The sequence below is a fragment of the Palaemon carinicauda genome, chromosome 8, assembly GCF_036898095.1.
Source record: "Palaemon carinicauda isolate YSFRI2023 chromosome 8, ASM3689809v2, whole genome shotgun sequence".
NCBI lineage: Eukaryota > Metazoa > Arthropoda > Malacostraca > Decapoda > Palaemonidae > Palaemon > Palaemon carinicauda.
The window spans coordinates 135,643,606-135,669,973 of record NC_090732.1 but is presented as its reverse complement, the minus strand read 5'-3'; the positions used below and the strand labels follow the sequence as shown (position 1 = coordinate 135,669,973).

General features: G+C 44.0%; 1 protein-coding gene across 1 annotated transcript in view; it reads right to left on the bottom strand.

Annotated features, from left to right (window-relative positions):
• Window positions 1–916: 916 nt before the first annotated feature.
• LOC137645459 (sorting nexin-17-like) overlaps window positions 917–26,368 on the bottom strand; it is a 169,667-nt gene continuing 144,215 nt past the window's right edge. The window contains exons 9-11 of the mRNA XM_068378264.1: window positions 18,107–18,243; window positions 11,290–11,437; window positions 917–2,159 (exon numbers count right to left, since the gene is read on the bottom strand). Of these exons, the coding sequence (XP_068234365.1) occupies window positions 1,593–2,159; window positions 11,290–11,437; window positions 18,107–18,243 (852 nt within the window). The 3' untranslated portion in view covers window positions 917–1,592. The remainder of the gene's footprint in view (window positions 2,160–11,289; window positions 11,438–18,106; window positions 18,244–26,368) is intronic.

Here is a 26,368-nt window from a genome sequence, read left to right as displayed (position 1 = left end):
CACTGTAGCCAAATATCCCGTAGAAAGCTGCCTAAAGGAACCTTCCATCAGGACAACATGGCCATATCACCCAAAAATAGATTTTTTGCTTTGCTCAAAATCTGTTTTGCATATTCACAAACAATGCCTTACAAGGGACAATACATGTGATACAAAAAACAAGTTAATAAAATTAAAATCAGAGTTATTAAATTTTTCCATTATCATCACTCCTATTGATATAAGTTACAAGACATTAAACTTTTCTAGAATGCCTTTGGGAACATATCAATTCCTCACCCCTTCCTAACCTAACTGAGGTTAGACAATTCAATTAAAATTGGGCATTTATATAAAACATTCAAATTTAGCCTACTCTGGTATAATGACCATTAGCTGAGATGTTATTGGCAGCTAACTACAGTACCAAAGCTACCAATATAATAGTCATGGAGTTATCAAAGGGATTTTGACGAAGGAAAAATCTATTTCTGGGCGAGGGACCTGAGTATTACTCTAACCTAAGCAAAACACATGAGGCCATGTTACCCTAAACATCAATTAAAAGAGGTCAGCAATATAAACTAGACTAAAAACCTAAAATCAGAACAGTTACAGTATGTAAACAATCCCAAGCTAATGGGGAAGCCAATATTGAAAAGCATTGTATGCTGGCAATTGTGAAATATACTAGGCTATGTTAGCAGTACCAGCTGAACTCGGTTGAGTCCCTTGTTAGGCTGGGAGGAACGTAGAGAGTAGAGGTCCCCTTTTTGTTTTTGTTTCTTTGATGATGTCGGCTACCCCCCAAAATTGAGGGAAGTGCCTTGGTATATGTATGTATGATGTTAGCTAAATATTATACAGCAAAGAATCAAACTTACAAAATATAATAATCAAAATGAAAGGGGGTTAAATAACTACAATGGTTTATGGTAATAACCTTTATGTATTAAAACAACTCTGTGCTGTCAAGAAATCTAGGAGTATATGAAGCCAATTGCATAAAAAATAAAAACAAACACTGAAAGTGATCTTTAATTACGTTTAAACCCCTCCATATCCTAATGCTATTACTAAGAATAGTGGATAACTAAATCATAACTTGATTCCTATTATTCAATACTATAAGAAAACTTCTATTTCCCAGAGCTGAGTAAGAAACATCTGGAAGACTCTGTAACACAATGGAAGATGGCGGTTTGGTTTCGTTTCCATTATTGGCACTGGTTCTCAGAGATGACCTGTCATCGGTTACCAGATGATTTCCGGCACTGGAAATGATGCGACGGCTTCAACAGACCCTGAATCCGTAGGTCTCCCACATAAACACTGATACTGATTCTGTTGTACTGGCTCAAGAGCAAGAGAGACAATACTTCTTTGGTATTTTTATGTTGTATTAGATTCCCTGTTCTAGTCTTTTTAAGAAAGTCCTTGGAGACCACACTGCTTCACTAATTACAGTAATAATAGAATCTACTTGAACAAATAATGGAGTATAATACGGTAGTTTATAATAGTATCAAAGTAAAAATGCAAACAAAAAGGTACCTTATTCATTTCAGGCAAGATCACATTACAAATAACCTTTAGACAAAAATCTGTACCTACTATAGAAAATCTGAAATTCCTTCATTCTTATCTCGCGGTGTTACAATAATTATAACCTGGTCTTCTTCACTACCTTCACTTGGTATATAATCATCCTCAAATTTTATATCAACAGAGTCAGTTTCAAATTCTTCCAATTTCATATCACTTTTTGGAACACAGTCTTGAATAGTGTTAGAATGAATATACTGAACAGATGCTTGTTCACTTACTGAACCAGCTATATCTTTGTTACTTTTATAGTCCGTGTTATCCAACTTCTGACTTGAAGCACTAATGAATGGTGTACTCTTCCTAAAATACTTTGCACCAGCATGGGTAGAGCGGTAATGTCTTTGGGCTGCAAGGGGGGATGTAAAAGATATCTTGCATAAGATACAACGAGCGCCATGTGTAACGACATGACTGAGGTAATCTTGTTTCTGGATAAAAGAAATTCCACACTCCTGACAAAAGAATTTTTCGTGAGGTTGGGTCTTTAGATGGTGTTGGAGTCCACGCTGTGTTGAAAACTGTAATTTACATATTTTGCAACTGTAGCTACGAGCTCGGCGATGAAAAAGATTCTGAGGACAAGGAAATTACAATGAAGAAATGAAGTAAAATCCTCGGTTTTTTTTAGTGTTGACTTACAGACACTTAATTTTTCTAGGAATAAATTACATAATAAAACCCTTAATTTGGTGCAACTAACTCCAAGATAATTGAGATATTAAAATTTACGAAAATTACTCATGCTAAAAACAAACTAGATATACAGTAAAATCAAATACTCAAAAACAATTAAATACCCTGGAAAGTGCTCCATTTTACTCTTTAATGTACAAAAAGAACCCTCAATTACAGCGTTGCATAGCAAGCCCATCAGCGATATAATTGTACCTAAAACAACCATCACTTATGGATTATGAAAAACGGAAGGTAAGGAAAGGGTCGGGTCAAAAGTAGGAATTCAGCACTGTATGGAAACAGCAGCAAAGCTAGTTATATATAAAGATTGAAATAATAAATTGTAGTAGAAATTTGTATTTGTTCCAACACTAAATACAAACCCTCCGCTATTTATAGGGATATCACTTTTGGCAAAGCTGAAAGACGAGCCATAAGACTTTTAGCGAGGGTTAACAACCCACTCACTGGCAGGGGGGGTGGGGAGTAGCCAACTCACTCACACACCTGGTTTGAGGAATCACTTTTGCTTTTGGCTTGGTGGAGAACGGATGTTGTCGCTCTCCGCCTGCAACTTAACTTTAATTGCCATATTTTTTACTTAATGGATTTTTCTTTTTCAGTGAGATTGTTTTCTTCCCTGACCGTCCTCATACAAACATGACCTGGACCTAAGGTCCTGCGGGACTTTCATGTCCTCCGTTGAGATGGGCCCACATTCTTTGAGTCCGTTCTGCTGATGGTGGTGATGTGATCAGGAAAACACCTGCCCTGAATGTCGGGAGTGGTCTGCCTCCCAGTGGAAGAAGTTTGGGTACCAGTGCAAGAAGTCTAAGACAGATTCTTCACCTTCGGGGTCTTCCTTGAAGTCGAAGAAACTTCGGACTTCTTCCTTGACCCCTCAATCTCTTCCTGAAGCTCCTGTTCGATCGATCTCTCCTGGGCAACGATGAAACAGAAGTGTAGATCAGCTAACATCAGGTCAACCTTGGCGATCGAAGGACAGTTTTGCTTCTGCTACAGAAGCAGTTCTGCCCCTTCCTTCGGGCGGAACCTTTCTATCTCTGATTTATTGCAGGTTTGGCTGTCGCTGGGTATGACCGGTCCCCCATTGAAGGAGACATTGCTGGAACTCCTTTAACTTGGAACTGAAAGGAAGCGTACACTGGCTTCCTTCAAGGTGGAGCCCCCTTCAACGATGATTTTGGAGCAGTGTGACCCCAGAGTGTCTTTTACCTTGACCACCGAAGCGGCCGATTCTTTGCCATTGCTTGTTGCTGCTGTAGTTACTGAAGACTGTGCTTCCCCTTTAGGGGGTTGGAGTAAAGTCCGAGGCAAGTCTTTCCTGCATGGGACACCTCTCTCGTCCGCGAGTGAGGTCCTCCTCAGAGAACTTCCAGACACGCCATCGTCTCTCTTCTTCATCCGGGGGAACGTAAGAAACGTATTTCCCCCCGACGCTCCAGACGTTCTCCCCCCATTGGACAGATGTCTCTTCAAGGACTCACAACCACCTTCCTTCTCACCTGACGGACATTCGCCTTTGACGTCTCGTCACACACCAGCTGCTCGTCCCTCGTCTTGTTGTGACTGACACTCGTACCTCATGATCATCACTTTTCACCTTGTTATTGTCACTCGTTACCATCACTCTTCGTTTTGTCTCTCGCCAGCCCGAGATCAGCATCTGTTATCTCATCGTCAGCCAGCACATGCTCATCACTCGCCACCTTCTCTGGACTCTCCGTTGACTCATCGTTTGCCAGCCTTGCAGCATTCGTCATTTACTCATCACTCGCCAATTGCTCGTCGTTCACCGACTTCTCTGCATTCTCCTACTTGTCGTTCACCAGCTCCTCGTCTCTCGCCTAGACCTTCTCCTTGTCACCTACCGGCCCGCAAGCGCCGATCACCAGTGTCGCATCGTCACTTGCCAAATGTTGATTGTCACTCTTCTGCTTTTAACTTTTACAGGTTAATTCATGATCGTCACTCGCCAGCTGAGGACTATCAACCAACACATGATCGCCGCAGAGATGACAACTGCTGTCCTCCTGAGAGCTCGCCTATCACTCATCAGCGCTCCCCGCTCCGTCAAGAGGAGCCTCCTGACTGCAGGTATAGTTTTTAGCCTTCTCGTCTTATGGAGACTCGTTCCCCTTGGTCTAGTCCAGTCTCTACTTTACCAGGAAAGGACATCCAGCATGGCGGATGCCCAGCCCCGTTCCCTTCTATGTGGAAACTCTCAAGAATCCAGTAGCCCTCCACTTCAAAGCCACCACACTCTGATCTACTGTAGAAGCCATACCAGTGCCAATTGTACCTGCTAAAGAACCTGACATTCCTCATTTTCAGGCACCCACACCGAGAACCCCTAGAAGACGTTCTCCAGCTTCCAGCTTTCCAGGGGGTCTTCCGGTCGGCACTGCTTTTGGGAAGAAACCCTCGCACTGCGTCGGGCCGTTACGGGAGTACAGTACTTCCTCCAGCGCTGTCGGGTACCAGCACGCTGAGGATTCCTCTGGAAATGTTAGGACCCCCAAGCTCAGCCTCCCCCCCCATCGTCTGACCCCAGACAGAACCTCTCAAGAGGAAGTGGGGTGTAGCTGAGACACATTCGGAAATCCAGCAGGACTTTCCTCAGGTACAATTGACACCGGTAATGACTATGATGAAGAAGAGGAGGATTGAGACAACCTACATCTCTTCGGGGAGGTATGCTTCACCAACGCCTCAGCCGTGGCTCTCAGTCTCCGGGAGAGATCTCGTTAACGGAATCATTCATCCTCCCATAGTTCCTGGATCAAGAAAGGGACAGCATCCCCCTAAGAGGGAAGAATACTCCAAATCTTCGCTTCTGGAGGAGTACAGTATCTTCCATCCCGCATGTAGTCGAAGAATTTTAAGATGATCATGAAGACCTAAACCAGAACATCAAGGCTTCTGCAAGAGAGGCCTCGGGGTATTTCCCCAGTACCAGCAAGGATATCAGCAAGCGATATGCCTGCCTCTTCCATGCCCAACAACTTCGACCCACCCAAGGCTCTTACGAGTGAGAGCTCATGGGTGGAAGACGACTACGATGATGATGAGGAATATCTCCCAAAGGCTGCAAGTCCCAGACTTATGGAGGCAGAGCAAAGGTTGTCAGATCTTGCTTTCTGGCTGGTCTTTGCCTGCATGAGGGACATCAACGGATTCTCCGGGATTCTCCGATCCAGCGGTGGCCTCAGGAAGGTAAAGACACGGTTCTAGACCATGTCTACGGCACTCAAAGACCTCCCAAGGCCAGTGCATCTTTGCCCTGGTCTAAGGGGTGACGGGTGCCCATTGGAAAGTATTTGCCCAGATTGCTGGCTCTTCCAGCTCCCTCCATGCGGGCTCATCCTCTATAAGCTTCTGCTACAGATCGTGTAGCAGAAGAAGTATTCTGAGGTCTACGAGCCCCTTCCGACCCTGCCTCTCGACCACTCTATAGAGGCGCTGACCAGAGGAGTCTTCTTTGGGAAACCCTCCGTCTTTTTCTCTGCATCAGAGATCCTAAACCAGGAGAAAGTTGTTGAAGTATTTCATGCAGGCTACTTCGTGGCTAGATCTCTGGTTTAGATCTGTGGGACACTTCATTAGGACCAAGAACTGGTCCAAAGAGACCACGAGGAGATCAATGGAAACCTTTTTATTATCGGGAACTAAAACCATTTAGTTCCTTTCCCGCAAGGTATGATCCTTCAGCGAAGGGACTCGGTAATAGAAAGGTTCCATTGACAGGTTCCACATGCAGAAGTGACGAGACTCGGGAACTCGACTCTCGATGGTTCTTCCATGTTCGGGTCGAAAGAGGTCGAGCGACTGGCGGAGACATGGAGGGAGTCCAGCTAGGACTCCATTCTCCATAGGCCCCTTATATCTCAGCCCTATTGGCCTCCCCCACCACAAAAGTAGCCGCAAGTAACTAAGCCTCCGACGACTAGGACAGCGACGACTACGATGCATAAGGTGTCAAAGAAGACCTTTCTAGCAAAGGAGCAGAAGGGTTCTCAGTCCTCTTGTGGAGAAAAAGGGAGCAGAGGGAGCAGCCAAGACTGCACCTGCTAGGGCAGGCAATCCTCCCTCTTGTCCACAGTGAGGGGGATACCTGCATCGCTGCTGGCAGAGGTGGCTGCAGCTCAGGGCCAAACCCTGGACAGTCTCTAGGGTTCATTTAGGGTATTGTGTCCCATTCATTCAATGTCTCCCTCCACTGACTTGGGATCCGGTTCCATCAAGCTCCTATGCGAAGGAATCCGCGAAGGAGCTGGCGCCACCGGCCGAAGTCCAGACCATGTTGGAGAAAGGCGCTCTCCAAGAGGTCCTCGACGTGTCACCAGGGTTCTTCAGTTGACGCATTCTTGTGAAAAAGGCATCTGGAGGCTGGAGACCAGTCATCGACCTTCAAGCTCTAAACAAGTTTGTCAGATAAACTCAATTCAGCATGGAGATGGCAGACACTGTCAGATACACGAAAGACCACAGGACTTCATGTGTACTCTGGATCTCATGGAAGCATACTTACAGATCCCAGTCCATCCATCTTCAAGGAGGTATCTAAGGATCATTCTCGATTAAAAACAACACCAGATCAAGGTACTGTGCTTCGGTCTTTCCACAGCACCTCAGGTCTTCATGAGTGTGTTTGCCCTAGTGTCATCTTGGGCTCATAGTATCAGCATTCATCTCCTAAGATACCTGGATGACTGGTTGATCCTAGCAGACTCGGTGACAACCCTTCTTCAACACCAAGATACACTTCTAACATTTAGCCAAGATCTGGGGATTATAGTTAACCTCAAGAAGTCATCCCTGCTTCCCTCTCAAAGACTGGTATACCCAGATATGATCATTGACACCGACCTGCTGAAAGTCTTCCCATCAGACGACAGGATACAGAGGCTGAATAAGGTAGCAAGACCCTTACTCAAATGGGAAGAACTACCAGCCCAGCAATGGTTGTGTCTCATAGGTCACCTATCATCCCTGGCGTGTCTAGTGCCAAATGGCTGCCTAGGGATTCGATCTCTCCAGTGATGGCTGAAGTCCAAGTGAAATAAAACCAATGATTCCCCAAACATTCTATTCCTATAGCACTAGAGGAGCAGATGGACCTCAGATGGTGGGTCGCAGACAAGAACCTCTGCAAGGGGTTCGACCTTCTCGTTCTCCCCCTGGAATTAATGCTCTATTCAGATCCATTAAGAGACGGGAGAGGGGCCCACATGCTGCACCAAACGGCCTCTAGCCTCTGGTCCAAGTCCAAAAGGTACCAGCACATAAATGTCTTAGAGATGAGGGCAGCCTTCCTTGCCCTTCAACAGTTCCTTGCGGGTCACTCTGTGGAGTTGATGAGCGTCAACACCACAGTAGTGGCTTACATGAACTCACAAGGAGGCAAAGGAGAGAGATTGCGGGGTCTGTCAAGAGACTACTGAAATCCGACAGGATCTCAAGACGCCAACAGGAAAGAGTACTGGGCTCTCTCCAGTTTGCAGCAGTAACAGACCCAGTGCTAAGAGCACAGCTGAAAGATGCGTCAGGGGTCTGGAGAAGATAAGCATCAAACGCTCGAAGAGATCTACAAAGACCGATACCGACCTTACTGCGATCACTTCTCAAGCCATGGTCGAAGGTCAAGAGCCTAATGAGAACCGTGCCCTTGCAACCACCTCCACCATCAGTAACCATCCAAACGGATGCCTCGACAGAAGGATGGGGAAGTCACTCTCACCAAAGGAAAGCCCAAGGGACTTTGTCATCTCTGTTCAAGACCTTTCACATCAATATTCTGGAGGCCATGGCAGTCCTCTTGTCATTGAAAAATCTCTCCCCTCGCAGATCAGCCCACATCAAGCTGATCGTTGACAGCGAAAAGATAGTTAGATGTCTGAATCGACAAGGCTCGAGATCGCCCCACATCAACCATGTAATGTTAGCCATCTTTCGTTTATCGAAAAAGAAGAGATGGCACTTATCAGCAGTTCACCTACAAGGGTTCCGCAATGTGACAGCGGACGCTCTATCCAGGCTAAAGCCGATAGTCAGAATGGTCCGTAGACGCAGACTCATTCTCCTTCATCTTGGAAAAAGTCCCGGAACTGCAGATCGACCTCTTTGCGACGAGTGACAACAAGAAACTACCTCGGTATGTAGCTCCATACGAGGACTCTCTAGCGGAGACGACGGATGCCATGTCCCTCGACTGGAACGAATGGATTAGTATTTACCTGTTCCCTCCAACCAATCTCCTACTGAAGGTCCTCAACAAGCTGAGATCCCTCAAGGGAACAGCAGCTCTAGTAGCCCCCAAGTGGCCCAAGAGCAACTGGTTCCCTCTGGTAATGGAACTGAAGCTGAGGCTGGTCCCTCTACCGAACCCTGCTCCATCTCAACTGGTTCAGAAGTCAACTGTCTTCACTTCATCACAGAGAACCCAAAATCTTCATCTCATGATTTTCTCACCTTAGCGGTTAAGAAAAGATTTGGGATCTCAAAAAGCAGTATAGACTTCCTAGAAGAATACAAGTCAAAGTCAACTAGAGGACAATATGAATCATCTTGGAAAAAGTGGGTTGCTTTTGTCAAAGCAAAAAACCTGAAGGAAGTCTCAGTAGACTTCTGCCTGTCCTTCTTCATCCACCTTCATGAACAAGGCCTAGCTGCCAACACGAAAACTACGTGTAAGTCAGCATTGACTAGACCTCTTCTATACGCCTTCCAAGTGGACCAGACGAACGAAATCTTTAACAAGATCCCGAACATGCGCTAGACTTAGACCTGCAGCACCTCCGAAGCCCATTTCATGGTCCTTGGACAAGGTCTTACACTATGCCTCAACCTTGAACAATGAAAATTGTTCTCTTAAGGATCTTACCCAGAAAGTTATTTGCCTGTTCGCTATAGCCTCAGGGGCTATAGCTCTTCAAAGGAGAAACCTCGGGATCAAACTTATCCCTGAAACAACTGAGGGCGAAGGTCACCTACTTCATTCGCAGAGCGGATCCTGACAGTACACCCGCAGGTCATGATCCAAGAAAAATTGCTTCCTCACTGAACTTCTTTCAGTATATGGACTTCGAGCGTCTTCACTTATATACTGGATGGAAGTCATCCAGAGTTTCTACAAACATTATGCAAAGCAAGTGCATGAATTGAAGTATTTCGTGGTGGCGGTAGGTAGCGTAGTAAAACCTGTCATCTAGTGCTGCGATGAACAGTGAACTGATGGGGACTATCAATTCGGGTGAAAAGGTGTTGACACTTCCAGTGCCATATCTTTTATATGAGTGTCACCATGGTGACACTAGGACTGTTCAAATTTCAGGCGAAGAATTATACAGATAACACTTGTGCCGTGTTACATCGTACACAGTGTTATTAGTATGCAACATTTACTGAAATTATATTGATAAATTTTCCAAATTTTTCATTTTTTATAGTGGCATTAACCTTTTCTTCCCTTTCAGGTAGAAAAACTTTATCTGTAACTGTTGCATGTATAATTCTATTCTATTTACACTTGTTATCCAATTTACTCATTTAGCCTAAATAAAGGACTAAAAGTGTAATTGCGTCTTATTTCGCCCTGCAAATAGCACAATAAAGATAGCCAGAGTTCTTTACTTAATTTCCTAAGTAAACCTTAGATTACTGGAATTAATGAAACAAATAGTTCTGATTGATACTTATATTTGTTCCTACAATATACAAACCTTAAGACTCTTTTACTGTCTAGCACGACACTTCCCTGCAGGGGGCAGGAAGCTCTAACATTGTTCCATGATTAGAGGTAATGACGTATAACGGTATCGTCATATTTCTCAATGGTCTGTATGACCTTATAAATATTGTCCCAAGGTTAAGGCACTTATACAAATCCACAGATACAGTACTTTCTAGTAATTCTCTGGTAAACTTCCATCAGGACGCCATGGCCTGAGCCAAAAAAACGTATTTTGAAGCGAAGCGAAAAATCTATTTTTGGGTGAGATGGCCATGTTGTCCTGATGGACCTGCCCTCCTTTTCCATAGAAAAGGCTTGGGCAAGATCCCTCCCGAAACTACTATATCTGTAGCACCATGTTCAATGCTACAATGAATGAGCGCCATCTTGGATCCTCGTAATAGTACGGGAGGAAGGGTAACCTTGATAATGGCTTCCCTTCAGTTTCACCACTCTTCCCCCTCGAGGCGAAAACGCTATTCGGGGTGAAGATTGCCATGTGTCGTATCAAGATATACATCCCCTGATATTATGTGATATCCTTAAGAGAAATTTTAAGGATATTCGCACCAGGAGTTAGAATTCTGGAGACCTAAAGGTCATTTCTCTGGGAATATAACTGTAGCCAAATATCCCATCGAAAGCTACCAATAGGAACCTTCTATCAGAACAACATGGCCATCTCACCCAAAAAAAGATTTTTTGCTTCGCTTCAAAATCCGTTCTATGGTTACTTCACTACTGTATAACTGATTCATCTCCTTTGTTATTAAAGCCATTTTGAAAGATTAGTTTGGAATTCCTTCTCTGAAGTGGAGTAAGAAACTTGCCTTCTTTTGTAGAAGTTGATAATAACTAACTTGGCAAAAACAATTACATTCACTGAATAGCTAATTGGCAAGACCAATCCCTTGGTTGCTGTTTAAGTTCAGTGAGAAGTCAAGATGGTGGAAGCAGTAAAGGGAAGTTGTTTACACGACCACTATTTATCAGTACTTCTTTTAAAACAGAACAGAGGGATTTACATAAGTGAAGACAGATATTTACCGTAAGAATATTATATTTTAACAGAGGTTTCTTATTTGAAGAATTAATAGCTCATGAATTCCAGGAAAGTATTGAAATTAGGCATATACACTGTCTACCGACATCATAAAAACAAAATTTAAGTATATTTAAAACAAAACTTATCATGCTACATTAATCAAAATTATTGAAACTAAAGCTTAAATGACTGAGGGTATCACCATAAAATAATTGTTAATGATACTAACCTCATGGCTATTTAGTTGTTTTTGAGTGAAAAATTTCCTACCACAGCGGTGGCACATTACTGTTCTTTCTCCATGACGCAGCACATGAGACTTTAACAGCATAGGATGTGGAAAAGTAGCATCACAGTGTTCACATTTATGAACAACACTAAAAAGAATTAAAAATTGAAATAGTTACTGGGAAAAATTATAAAAAAATAGTTTAACATAATACTGAGTCACAAAAAGCTTACCAGCAGTAATTGTTTAAAAATTAGAATGAAAAATTTATCAGAGTTAAGTTAAAGACATTAAAAATCTAGCTGAGAACAGAGTCAGGATTTAGATGAAAAGTATAAGGAAGTTATGCAAATGGAATTGAAAAAACACTGCTACAACAATAAAAGATGAAAATAAATCATTGTAGAATTACAGTATTGTACTGTATATAATTTGGTACAGTAAATAAAAAATTTATTCTGTACAGTTGATTGATTGATTCAAAGTTTTCAGGCATCCTGACATCTGAGGTCATAAATTGTACCATTGTTATAAATATGAGACTTGCTTCTAATGTTAGATTGAAATTACATAATTGCTATGAAAAAAATTACCTTCTTAATTTGACAAAATACTGTATGATAAATCTGGAAGTAATTTATATTTTTCTTAACTATACAAACATGAACACTTTAATATGGATATACAGTCAAACCTCTAGCTACGAAAGAATTGGCTTACAAAATTTTCACTTCACAAAAGGAGATGCGAAGAATTTTATGACTCGGATCACGAAAAATGTTTCGGACAACGAACGGCGGTATGGAGTGGAAACCCAACTGTATCTGAGGCGAATTTTAAAATTCGCTCGCCGCCAGCCCGTAAACTCGCTACCATCCTCCTGCGTTCCCATTGGTTATCTCCCTACTCGGATGCTAGTTACCACCATGAGATCCTGCTCTCCTATTGGTCAGCATCTACTGTACTGTATCAAATCGTGCATCTGTGCATTGGCGTTCCTATGTCTTTTTGTTCCATTTGTAGAAACGTTTCCTAAAATTAAGTGTTAATGCTTTCTGTCATTTATAAATCTGTTTTGTAAAGTTAAGTGTTTACATTTTCTGCCACTTGTACGTAAACGTTTTACGCCATTTTCATCCTCCTCTACCGCCCCGCACTTCGCTCTCGGACATCGCCTCTCTCCGAAAAGTAAGGTTCCACATTTTTGTTACTGTATTTTTATTGTTTGCTCTAATTAAACTCTTCTTTTTCAGATTATCAATGTTAATTTATTATCAAATGTGGTGCACATCCTTTTTTTGGGCTCGGCCATGTCGTCCTGATGGAAGGTTCCTTTAAGCAGCTTTCTAAGGGATATTTGGCTAGTGATTCTCCCAGAGAATTAACCACAGGTCTCCAGAATTCTAACTCCTGGCGTATGTATCCTTAATATAACTTTTAAGGATATCGCATAAAATCAGGAGATGTATTTCTTGATACGACACATGGCAATCTTCACCCTGAATAGATTTTACGCTTTGAGGGGGAAGAGTGGCGAAATGAAGGGGAGCCATATCAAGATTACCTGGTGGATCCCCTCCCCATACTACTACGGCGTATTATTCCTTTTAACATAGCCATTTAAGCACAGTGCTCTCCCACGTTGCTCTAGGTGTTGTTACTGTTTTGAAGGAATACTACCATGCAATCTCCATCCTCTGGAAAGTTGAGTATTTAATCTTTCCTGTGTATAATTTTTGGCTCCCTTCTCACAGTTAATTTAACATAATTTAGGTGTGTTAAGCGGAGCACTGCCATCCCCGGAGGCGGCCATTTTAGGACCGCTGTCGTACGCCATAAATGCTTTATTTAGTTAGTAGTATGACGTTCCCAGTATTTAGCTATACAGTAAAGAAATTCTAGCTAGTTAGGCAAAATTATACTAGTGAAGATAAGCTTTATACATGTAATATTTCCTCTTCTGAATAAACGTTTCTATCGTATACGATAGGGCCTCGATGGTACTAGCGTAGCCGAGATCCCGACTTGAGTTAGGCTAGCCTACCGCGTTTTAGTATACTTTAATAACGTTATCCCCCGTTTAACCTCTAGTATCGTTTTTATTAATTCGGTCGGAGATATAGATATCTCCTAGAATTACTAGCATAATTTGATACACTTCTCTTTTAGAGAAATAAGGATAAACCCTTCCTTCCCCCTGAGAGCCGCCAGCCCAGGCAACAACCCTATCTTCTGTCATCGCCATCGAGTAGTGTACTCCAGCTTGACTGGGACAGTGGTTTCTGTCGATCTTCTTTGCCGGCTAGTATCCCAGCTTTGAAATAGGACAGTAACTCAGGGTATTCTGTATTGATGCCGACAACACTACCGATGGGGGAATAGTCATTCCCCAGCCTGTTACACAGTTGTCGACATAGGAAGTTCGGCTTCCCTAGTCCATAACCGAAAGTGGGTAGTATAATTGACGCCACCTTTCTACCTTGTGGACTAGAGGACACGTCTTATATCCAGCAATGTCTCAGGCTGGGGAATCGTTATTCCTCTGCTGCACAAGACGGTGCCAGTATAGGAAACTACAGTATGTTTCCTTGATTTACAGCCGGTATTCTACAATAACCCCGCTTGTTGGGCTGACTGGGTTATCGGCCGGGCTCCTACAAAGGCAGTTAGGTTGCCGCTTCGACCATCTCCCTAACGGAAGCAAAGCTCCGGGAAAGGTTGAGCCAGCCCTGACGGCTGCCGGTGGGAAACCCATTACACTTTTGAGTATTCTTCAGTCCTCCCTTGGACTGCCATCCACAAACCCTGTAACCGGCAGTACAGCCGGCAACAGAAATTGTGGCTGGATTGAAGCTAGAATCAATGTATTCCTCCCCTTCCATTTGAATCCTCATTCTGTAACTTAAGTATAAGACAATACAGTAGCCAGTATTCCTGCAGTATGACAATACAGCAGTTAGAAAACTACAGTATATAATGATACAGTAGTATGAAATTTCCAACATACTCTGTGTATCCTTTCACAGTCCATTGTTGAGACCGATTAGAAAATGTTGAGGTGAAGCATTCCTTCAACATTCTGATGTATCCTAGATCATCGGAACACCAATGATTACCTTTCAGTATTAATATTCTACAAGTGGTGGAGTTAGTGTTAGTATCCACTGACTCCGGCTCTACGTACGAGAGTTATTGCACTCTGTATTTTCCCTAATAAGGAAATCAAAAATATTAATATTGTAAGAGGTCACAGCAATTGCCTGGAGGGGAAATACAGATATGTTTCTTTCCTACTTCTTTTCTAGCTTACTATCCTAAGCTATGATAATAATAGTAATGTAGTTTTATGCGTGTGAAAATTTATCAGTGAGATATATTACCCCATACTCATTTCACTCTTTCTTTCCTTACAGGAGGAGGCTAAAGTAAAGTGTGCAGTCCTCTTCTGCAACCACAAAAGTAGGGACAACAAAAGTAGGGACTTTTGTGGCCACAAGATGTGCAGGTCTCATGCCCCTGCTCCATCGCAACTGAAACCCTGAGGTATTGAGATCCGAAGGGTTGCACCGTCTGCTCGGCCCTGATGACCAAAGGATTCGGTGCAGATATCCCTGAGACGATAGAGTCAAGGGATACAGCGAGGGAAACGCTTTGGAAGTGGGTAAGAGGGTTCCAAAAGAACTCTCCAGGACCATACCTGCCCAACGATACAAGGTAGAAAAAACTCTGGGAACTAGAGTTAAGGTAAGTAAGTGTCTATACTAACATTATCCACTTGTAGTATATATTAATACTGATCGGTGATTTATTAGTGTCCTGATGATCGAAAAAACCATCTGGGTGTTTAGGGAGTACTCAGCCTCAACATAATATCATGGTCCCAACAATTGACTGCGATAGGACACAGAGTATGTTAGAAAACATGTGTACTACTGTATAGTTGTATACTGTAGTTTAGCCGGAGGCACTGCCGGTGTTAGGTTAGTACCTGGCAGTACTAACAGATAGAGGGAGAAAAAGCATTAAGGAAGGAGAGTTTCCTATTATTATGGTTAAACATAACAATTGGAAGTGTAGGAGGACTATCAGGCCGCCTACTGTCTCCTTGCCAGAATCAAAGTTCCAATGGAAGGGTTAAGAATCTGTCGGATTCTGGCTTCCACCCATCCACAAAAGGCCTGTCGCTGGCTATGATGTCGGCGGCAATAAATGTGGATGGCAGCCCAAGGGAGGGCTGAGGGCTTCCCAAAGTATGTTAGGTTTCCCACTGGCAGCCATCAGGAGCCATCTCAATCTTACCCCCAATAATATTCACTTCCTGTGAAGGAAGGAAGTAAGGGGGAAGGTGGCAGAGACGTCTGAACTAACTGCTACCGGCAGGGTGCCAGCCAGTAACGCAGTCACCCTAGCAAGCCGGGATGACTGTCAGAATACCGGTGAAGGAGTTTTGTGACGGCTATGACGTCACTAAAGGACAGAAGGGGGAGGGTAAAGGGTCTTCTAGTTCATTGGAATGAGAGGTGGCGGCAGGTATGCCGCCTACCTTCAACAGTAAACTGAGGAAGCATGGCTTCCTGTGCTGACGACATCGTCGGCGGCAGAGGAAGCATGGTTCCTTTACTGACGACATCGTCGGCAACAAGACAAGGGCACCCTGAGTTAGTTACTACCTAAATCAAAGCAGGAGGCAGCAAGAACTTTGTTCTACTCGACGGCGATGAAAAAAGACAGTGGATGCTGCCTGTAGCGGCGACGGCACTCGGGGAGGGAGGAAGGGTTTAGCCTCTTCTCTCTGAGAGAGAATGTATATCGTAACTTTATCCATAGATTCTAGGGAATGTAAATTCTCATCCAAATCGAGAAAGAACGATAGGGTGAGGCTAAACGAGGGGAATTACTTTACTAACGTATATATGAGCGAGAGTAGCCTAGCTCTGGTAGGATCCCGGCCAAGGTAGTTGGTACCACCGGGGTTCCCGCTGCATACGATAAGTAAAGTTACATAATAGGAAAAGGAATAATATTCATGTATGCAAAATCACCACTTGTATAATTTTCCTAAGTAGCTAACATTATAGCTTAATACCGGGAATTGTCGCCCTACTGACTAAATAAAATGTAATTGTAACGCACGACTGCAGTCGTAAAATGGCTGCCTCCGGTTCTCGGCAACGCTCAACCAAACACATAAATTATTGAAATTTAACTGTGAAAAAGGAGCCTAAAATTATACACAGGAAAGAATTAATACTCAACTTTCCAGAAGATGAAGATGCTGGAGATTGCATTATGATTATTCCAATAACTTGTAACAAAAAACCGGGTTAATGTGGGAGCACAACTCGCTTAGAGCGCTACAAGAAAAGGAATGATGTCGCAGTAGTAGTGGGGATGGAGGTCCACCGGGTACCTAGAACGGCACCCGCTTCTTTTGCCACTCTTCCCCCTTACATCAAAGAGTTAAATCTATTTGGGGTGAAGATTGCTATGTGTCGTATCTAAAAAATACGTCCCCTGATATTATGCGATATCCTTAATTGGATACTTGTGCCAGGAGGTAGAATCCTGGAGACCTTTGGTTTATTTCTCTGGGAGTATCACTGTAGCAGATATCCCTTAAAAGGCTACCTAAAGGAACCCTTCCATTAGGACGACATGGCCCGAGCCCAAAAAAAAAGGTTATTGTTCATTTTGCATTTCCTTTATTTGAACCTACTGTTCACAATAAAAGCAGTGTGCCTCCATTTTTTTAACCCTCCTTTTATAGAGTTCGGCCTGGCTGACTACTAGAAACAAAGATTTTATTCTCAGTGAGTGGGATTGTGCTATTAAATTCCTTTGCTCCTTAACTTACAAGCAAATCGCTTGTGCTCATAGCTTAGGACTATCGTTCTCATTGCTAGGTGAAAGTGTGTATATATCTATGAGGGTTCAAAGGGTTGAAACACTCCTGTCCACAACTGAGAATACTAATTCTTTGGTACACTTCCATCAGAACGACATGGCTCAAGCCCAAAAAACGGATTTTGACATAGGAAAAATCAAACTTTTGGGTGAGATAGACGTCACCGCTTGTGCTCATAGCTTAGGACTATCGTTCTCATTGTTAGGTGAAAGTGTGGATATAACTATGAGGGTTCAAAGGGTTGAAACACTCCTGTCCACAACTGAGAATACTAATTCTCTGGTACACGTCCATCAGGACGACATGGCTCAAGCCCAAAAAAACAATTTTTGACATAGGAAAAATCAAACTTTTGGGTGAGATAGACGTCGTCCTGATGGACCCGCCTATTACTTTTCATCCCCTCCCAATTTTCAGTGTGAGGCCTTGCGTCATGAGATTGCTGCCCCTGGAATGGTAAACTAGGAAACGTGTTTGTAGTAGCACACTGGGATTGGATGTTGTAACGGCTCTCTCGCCCACATATCCAATTCTATCCCATATCCTTCGAGACAAGGTTACTTCTATTCGGGAAAGGATAGTAGTGGCTTGTTTTAAACACATCCCTGTTGTATACACGATATCTCTTGGGATATTTGCTCCAGGGGAGAGAGCCCTGTGATACTTATGTTAAATTATCTGGTATATAACTTGCAGAAATATCCTTAGTAGAAAGCTGCCTTTGAGGAGTTTCCATCAGAATGACATGGCTATCTCTCGCAAAAATTGATTTTTCCTATGAAAAAATCCGTTTCATAACCCTTGATGTACTCATAAGTTTTTATTTGGGTTATTTAAATTTGTTAAATTTATCCTACTCGATCTTTCTGAAATGATTATTCTACCAATGGAAATACACATTCAAATACTTACTCAGAGTGATTTATGGCCATGTGATATGTTAATGATGGACGTGACTTAAAAACTTTAAGACAAGTTTCACATTGTTGTACCTTTTTCTTGCGTCCTCTTTTCTTCACATTTATATTTTCTGATAACTTTGCAGATACCTGTGAAATTAGGAAGCAATTTTAGGATACAGTAATATAATATATTATTTACTGTAGTATTAATGACCTTCAAATAGATATAAATGCCGAACAAAAGAAATTCCTTATGTGAAAGTTAAATAAATTTCAAGATGAGAGCATGATCTAGAATAAGTTTGTGTTAAAAGCTTTTAGTCAAATTAAAAAGGCATACTTTTTCATTTCACTTAATATAACTATATAACTATTAATATAACTATATATATAAGGGATTTTGACGTAGGAAAAATCTATTTCTGGGCGAGGGACCTGTGCCGCCCAGTGAATAAGCTCCATTTAGCACTTATTCTTAGGTAATTTACTGCTAAATATACCAGAGATAAAATGTAAAGGAGTGCTAGGTTAACTAGCTCGCTCACCTATTGGTGTCGGTATAAAATTGGGCGTATATTCCAGAGGTCCCGCACTATTTAGATTTATCCACGACAAAGACCCCAATAGAGGAGAGCCGTTCAACCTCACTCGGCACCACCAACTCTGCATCCGCTCAGAACCCAACTCCTTAGCACCCAAAGTTTGGGGACTCCAAGGGAGAGGAGCTGGGAGGGTTCACTGGGCGGCACAGGTCCCTCGCCCAGAAATAGATTTTTCCTACGTCAAAATCCCTTTTGTGGGCTCGAACCTGTGCCGCCCAGTGAATCTATGCAAGAGAAATGTCACCAAACTTGCAAAATAAAGGAAAAACATAAGCGTAAGGGACATACAAGATGCTTTAATCAGAGATGAGTGCCAAAAACAATTATAAGGGTGTCTTAAAGGAACATAAATCCACTTGGTAGAACAACTGACAAAAAAGGTAAGGTATAATAATGCCGTGAGTGATAATATATACAGATACTCAGGAGTTAAATATTTACAAATATAATATATAGTACTCAGGTGCAAAACCAACGAATACAAATAGGGTATAAATGAGGCAGGTAAGGGGGAGAGATAAGGTGACAGGGAATTAACATGTGAGTTACCTGGGGGTAACTACGCTCCCTGCAGCTACTGTAGAAAATTTTAGGGCTTCCAAATGTTTGAGGTAGTGTTTCTTGAACACTGACGGTGATTTCCACCCTGTATACCTGGAAAGGTCCGTAAAATTCATGTGGTGAAAAAAGTTCACTGAAGTAGCAACCGCTCTGATATCATGTGCAAGAGGAAAAGAGTCAGGGCTAGCTTGCTTAATAAAATACAAAATTTGTTGCCTGATCCCTTTAATGGTAATGGTACCACCTTGTTCTCTAACGAATAGAGGCCCCGAGGAGTTAGAGGAGGTCCGGGATAAATAAGACCTAAGAGTAGCAACAGGGCACAGAGACGGATCTTGCGTGAGGGGAACAATTTTCCAGGAGGACCATCTGTTCTGAGGGTCTTCGTTCTTAGCCAAAAAGAATTTGTTAGGCGAAAGAAGGACCTCTCCCGAAGGAAGGAACTCAATATGACCCGGGTCTCTCGACAAGGCTGCCAGTTCAGAAATTCTTGCTCCGGAAGCCAAGCTCATCAGGAAAAGTGTTTTCCTGAGAAGGGGAATGTAACCACAAGAGCTGTTAATGGTATCAGAAGCCAATTTGAGTACGTCATTAAGGAACCAGGTCACCGGGGTAGGACGAGTAACCGGTTTCAGTCTGGCACAAGCTTTCGGAATTGAAGCTAACAAAGAGCCGGTTAAGTCTATGTTAAAACCTACTAGGAAGATCTTTTTCAAAGCAGATTTAATAGTGGTGATAGTATTGGCTGCCAGACCTGATTCTAATAAAGTTCTAAAGAAAGTGACTGTAAGGTTCAAGTTCATACAGTGCACGTCTGAGTCCATCAAAAATTTTGCCAACTTTTTAACTGCATAATCATATTGGCGGATGGTGGAATCCCGTTTATCTGATTCTAGAAACAAGGTGTTTTGAGGATCGATATTGGCACCATGCATGGCCGCAAACTTCATGAAGTCCATAAAGTTAGGGCGCTCTGAATGTTTGAGAAAGTGTACACAACGCGTGTTTGTACTATCTGAGACAGAACCGGATTGGGTATCGGGTGAGGATATAGTCTCAACTCTCGCAGGAGAGGATACCAGTTGCTCTTGGGCCAATTGGGAGCGACCAAGGCTACTTGTCCCTTGAAGGATCTCAGTTTGTCTAGGACTTTCAGTAAAAGGTTCACCGGGGGAAAGAGATAAATCCTTTCCCAGATGTCCCAATTCTGTGACATGGCGTCTATGGCATAAGCCTGAGGGTCTAGATTGGGAGCCACATATACTCTCAATTTGTGGTTGGACTCCGTGGCGAAGAGGTCCACTTGGAGACCGGGAACCCGAGAGAGAATCCACCGGAATGACTTTAGATCGAGTGACCATTCCGATTCTAGAGGGGAGGTCCGGGACAAGGCGTCTGCCACTACGTTCCGGACTCCCGCCAGGTGGACAGCTGAAAGATGCCAACGGTTCGAGGCTGCTAGGGAGAATATGGCTACTAGAACATGGTTCAGGGGCCCTGATTTTGACCCGCCTCTGTTGAGGCAGCGGACCACCACTTCGCTGTCGAGGACCAGACGAAGGTGTTGTCTCTTGGGTGGAGCGAGACGTTTCAGGGTTAGGAGAACTGCCATGGCCTCCAGCACATTGATGTGAAATTGGCGGAATAAGGGAGACCAAAGACCTTGAACTTTCCTGAGCTGAGAATAGCCGCCCCAACCTGATAGGGATGCGTCCGTGTGAATGGTTAGCTTCGGAGGCGGAAACCGAAGGGGAACTGATTTTGCCAGATTGTTGGCTCTTGTCCAAGGAAGAAGTCTCTCCCGTAGAATGGAAGGAAGGCGGACTTTCCTGTCCCGGAGCTTCCGGTTCGCCCTCGAACGCCAGATACGGTTGATATCTTTCAATTTTGCCTTCAGAAGTAGATCTGTCACTGAGGCAAATTGAAGGGACCCCAGAATCCTCTCTTGGAGTCGTCTGGAACTTACTTTGTCTTTAAGAAAGCGTTTGGTGTTCCTCGCAATCTCTAACCTCTTGGGTTTGGGAAGACACAGAGAATGAGATATAAGGTCCCATTGCAGGCCGAGCCAATGGAACTTTGATTTCGGAAGAAGACGGGACTTCTTGAAGTTGATCTGGAAGCCTAGAGATTGAAGATATTGGATGACTCTGTGAGTGGCTTTTAGGCAATTTTGGGAGGTGTCTGACCAAATGAGCCAGTCGTCCAGATAGGCTACTACTTGAATCCCTTGATTTCTGAGTTCCTGAACACGACTTCTGCTAACTTTGTGAAGATCCTTGGGGCAATGTTGAGCCCGAAAGGCATCACCTTGAAGGAGTAATTTTTTTCCCCTAGGCGGAAGCCTAGATACGGACGGAAGTGTCTCGCTATCGGGACGTGATAATAGGCGTCTGTAAGATCGATAGAGGTGGTGACGGCCCCACGGGGAAGTAAGGTCCGCACCTGCGAGACGGTAAGCATTCGAAACTTGTCGCATTGAGTGGACAAGTTGAGAAGGGATAGGTCTAGAATCACTCTTCTCTTGTCCGGAGCCTTCTTTGGGACACTGAACAGTCGACCCTGAAACTTCAGGTGTTTCGTTTCTTGTATGGCGTTCTTTTGCAACAGATCCTGGACGAATTCGACTAGGTCCGGAGTGGAATGTTGATGAAATTTGTTCGGAGGAGGAGGTCCTTGAATCCAACTCCACCCCAGTCCCTTGGAGATGATACTGAAGGCCCAGGGACTGAACCTCCATTTGTTGCGGAAGGCATAAAGCCTCCCCCCTACCTGCTGCACCTCAGTATTGGCTTGAGGAGTTGCCTCCACGTCCGCCTCGGAAGTTCTTTCCCTTGCGAAAAGATCTTCCTCTACCCCTGTTCTGGTTTGAACCACGGTGGTAGCCTCTACCTCTGTTATAGCCCTGGGAAGAGCTATGAGCCTCATAAGACTGGTTAAAGGCAGGAGAGGTGGTGGAGGCCCCGGAAAGCTGGCTCTTAGGGAGCAGAACGGTGACATAATCATCCGAAGGAGCCTGAGAGGTAGAAGGCTGCGCAGGAGCAACGGGAGATGGAGGAAGAGGCAGTCTGAAGTTGGATGAACTATCTGCTGTTGCCTGAACTGGGTGGAGGTATACGGGCGGAGCTTCTTCCTACCCCGGGCTTGGTAATTTGCGGGGTCATATTTCCGTTTAGGAGTCAAACCCCAACGGGCTTTAAGGCTCTGATTGACTCTAGTGGCCTCAGCCAAGACTTCCTCCACAAGGTCCTCAGGGAAGAGATTTGAACCCCAGCAGGAGGACCGGATAAGCTTATTAGGCTCGTGCCTAATAGTTGCTTCAGCCAGGACGTGCTTGCGACACCTACGTTTGGCAATAGCGAAGTCATAGAGGTCATAATACAATGACTGCAACGTAGCCTTATTGAGAGACTTAAAGATACTCTCAGTATCATAAGTCAAGGCTATCGACTCCGTGGAGGTGGCCAAGTTCAGAGTTCAGCCAACACGTAGGCGGGAATCATACTCCTGTTTAATGAGGGATTCCGGGAGACGGGGAAGCCGCTCGCTAAACATAACTGAGGCACAGTCCGCTGATAGCTTGCCGGAGGTAAAAGTTGTATGGACATTGTCCCAACACTCAATGCCAGAAGGAAGAAGGAGGGAGATCGGATCCACCTCTCGGATGGGAGGCAAGGGCTTCTCCTCCAGAGCATATTGGAACGCAAGCTCTGCTACCTTATTGACACATGGAGTCACGGTGTTTTTATCCATTAAAAACATTGTGAAGGAGCTCTTATACGGCGTCAACATGGTGTTGGTGCAACCGATGTCGTTCAAGAACCTAGCCCAAACAGATTGGGCTTGTTCTTTTGGGAAGATGACTGTCTCTTTGGGGACCTTATCTAGGCGAACCAGAGCTTCCTCGGTAAGCCTGGCATAACCATGAAATGGGAATGCCAGACCAGGAGGAAAGAATTCAAAGTCCTCTAGAGGACGAGTGCCAAGACCTTCCAGAGTTAACATTCCGTCTGAGAACGGAGAATGAAGAGCCATGCGCCAAGGATTATTCTTGGAAAACGGCGGGAGCTTAGAGGCATCCGGGATGAGAGAGCTCTGGACTCGCTCCGGAGCACCTTGCTCTAATGCCCCAAGTCTCTGACCGATGTTAGAGAACATCGTGTCCATCTTGGCCTGCATTTCCGACACCAACTTAGCTTGCATCTCCGACACAATGCGAAGCATGGCTGATTCGGAAAGGCCCGGGCTAGGAGCAGGAGTGGCGGATTGTACTCCCGGGTCGTGAGACTTAGAGGAGGAGCCGGAAGCCTTAGATGACGTGTTTGTATTCAGCTTCGAACTATGGGAAGCCTTGTGAGGCTTACGAGCTTTAGGTAAGGTTCTTGATGTAGACTTATCCTTGGGGGGAACCGGGTGTGATCGTTGAGACGAATCACGGTCCCCAGAAAAACCATGAAAGGAAGAGCGATCAGAAGAAGAAGAAAGAGCGGGACTGAGGATAGGAATCTCAGTGCCGGTACCACCTGCCTCACTTACCACCCTACCTGCGTCCGGATCATCCAATAACATGGGTTCGACGTGCAGGTTCATGGAAGCAACATTGTCTTCCAGATCTCCGGGGGCATCCGACGGATCTTGATCTTGGTCAATAAACCCCGCTATGGTGGCATCAATGTGGGCAATGATGGGAGCTGCAACATGCCTAGCCACAGCGGCTGAAGACTTGGCGTTAGGGTAGACCATGGCACAATAGTCTTCGGATAGTACGTAAGGCTGCTTGGATTTCACGTTTCGGGCAAAACCACCAACCCACACTTTCAGTGTGGCCCGAGCCGCAGACTTTTGCTCTGGGGATGCCTGAAATAATAGTGGGAATTATAAAAGGGCAGACTCCCAGTGGTCCTTCAGGACCATAGAAACCTTACTAAATAGTGTATGTATACTAAAAAAGGTAAGATAAATAAGAAGGCAATATAGCCAACAGGACTCACCGAGTCAGATCCAAGGGTGGTGATGAGGTCAAAGCAGACCATGCAGTTGTCAGGGTGCCAGACCACGATGTCCTCCAGCTGAACCCCGCAGAGGGCGTGAGACCGACATACGGTATGCCCACAAGGCTGATGCAGAACAGCCGCACAAGCCGTCGTCTGACAATGCACCATCTATAAAAGGAATAGTATATGAGAAACTGCAATTCTCTTAAGTAGGGGCGGGTCCGGAGGACCCGGGACTAACATAAGTCTAACTTAAGACTAGAACTTAACTATAATACTCTTAAGTAGGGGCGGGTCCGGAGGACCCGGGCCTAAACATAAGTCTAACTTAAGACTAGAGAGTATAGTTGTCCATTCCGGTCGAGCCGGGAGCATAAAAAGGATACAACAAAGGCTTAAGACACATAGTGTCTGATTTCCCGGGGCGGGGTTAAGACCCGGGCCGGGAAATAAAAGTATATCCATAAACCAATTCATAAATAGGAACTCCGAGATAGTAATCTGTCATATATATAATTATATATAATCATAGGAACTGTTATAATTAATTAATAGGGGGGCGGAACTGTAGATAAGAACCGCCAACCGAACCCGGAGGGTTTCGTATAACATAAAAGTGTGTATAAAATAGGGTGCACCGGGATCCAACTCTGTTGACCGGTGGCCAACTGTCTAGACAGAGACGAACCCGCCGGGACACCCGGAGGACAAAGTCCATAAACACTGAACTACCCCCTCTAAAAGGAGGGAAGGCAACGGTCCCCTAGGGGAGGGGGGAGGGAAGCCTAGCCGCCCACCTAGCGAGAGGGGGAGCTTGGGGGAGGATCACGTGATACGGAGCAGCAGGGCTACCAACTGACGATCCCCAACCAGACAGATCACACGGAGTAATAGCACAAATATTCATTATAATAGTAATAGCGTTGACAATCATATAAATATACATATAAAAAAAAAAAAAAAATTTAGGGCAAGGCATGCAACATAATAAATAAATCACAAAGGACACACCTGATGACTTATAAAATAAAATTGCCGCCTAGTAACGAAGGTCGGCAAGCCATAACGATACGTAACTGATATCGGCCCTAAAAATGAACCACGAGGGTTCTAAACGCTAAATAATGAATATCCACAATAACCAATAACATTTAAATAAAATAAAAATAATACACATAGTAACACCGCGAGTGAAACTAAAAGCTCTCAACAGGAGTACCAACTGTAGCGAAGTCGAGCAAGATCGGTATGAACGAAGAGAATAAACTCCTATAATTTAAATATTAAACGATCTAGAATGCTCAAAACACAGCAAAACATAGCTTGGTACTTAACTTAGACGGTGTCTCCTGGGAAACCGACGAAGAAGCCATAATCCAGTGGGAAAAAGCAAAATATGAGAGCACAACAAAAAAGCGGGTTACGATCACAGGCGTGCTAAAAGGAGTTGGGTTCTGAGCGGATGCAGAGTTGGTGGTGCCGAGTGAGGTTGAACGGCTCTCCTCTATTGGGGTCTTTGTCGTGGATAAATCTAAATAGTGCGGGACCTCTGGAATATACGCCCAATTTTATACCGACACCAATAGGTGAGCGAGCTAGTTAACCTAGCACTCCTTTACATTTTTTCTCTGGTATATTTAGCAGTTAATTACCTAAGAATAAGTGCTAAATGGAGCTTATTCACTGGGCGGCACAGGTTCGAGCCCAGAAAGTTATTTATCATAATTTACTCATAGACAAAGATCCTTTTGCTCAATATCTTGCTTCTTTTGGCTCGTGTCAGGCAAGGCCGTCGCTTCTCCATCCACACAACTCTCTCTATCTCTCTGCACTACCAATATTACCCTCTTTTGAACTCTTTATAGAGTGAGTTTTCTTCTTCCTTATGTTAGCAAGATGTTGAAATTGTCTTTTCTTCATTGAAATGATAAAATTCTTGCCGTAAGAGAAAAACAAATGTAAAATTGAGTGAATGTCACAGGTCAAACCCAGACATGTATTCCCTAAGAGGTTTGTGGTAGGACTGAAGGGCGAAGGGTGTAATTTACCATGTAATACATCATCTGTGACTCATGGAAGCCATACAGATGCCATTGTTCACAATTTCTTTTACATTAA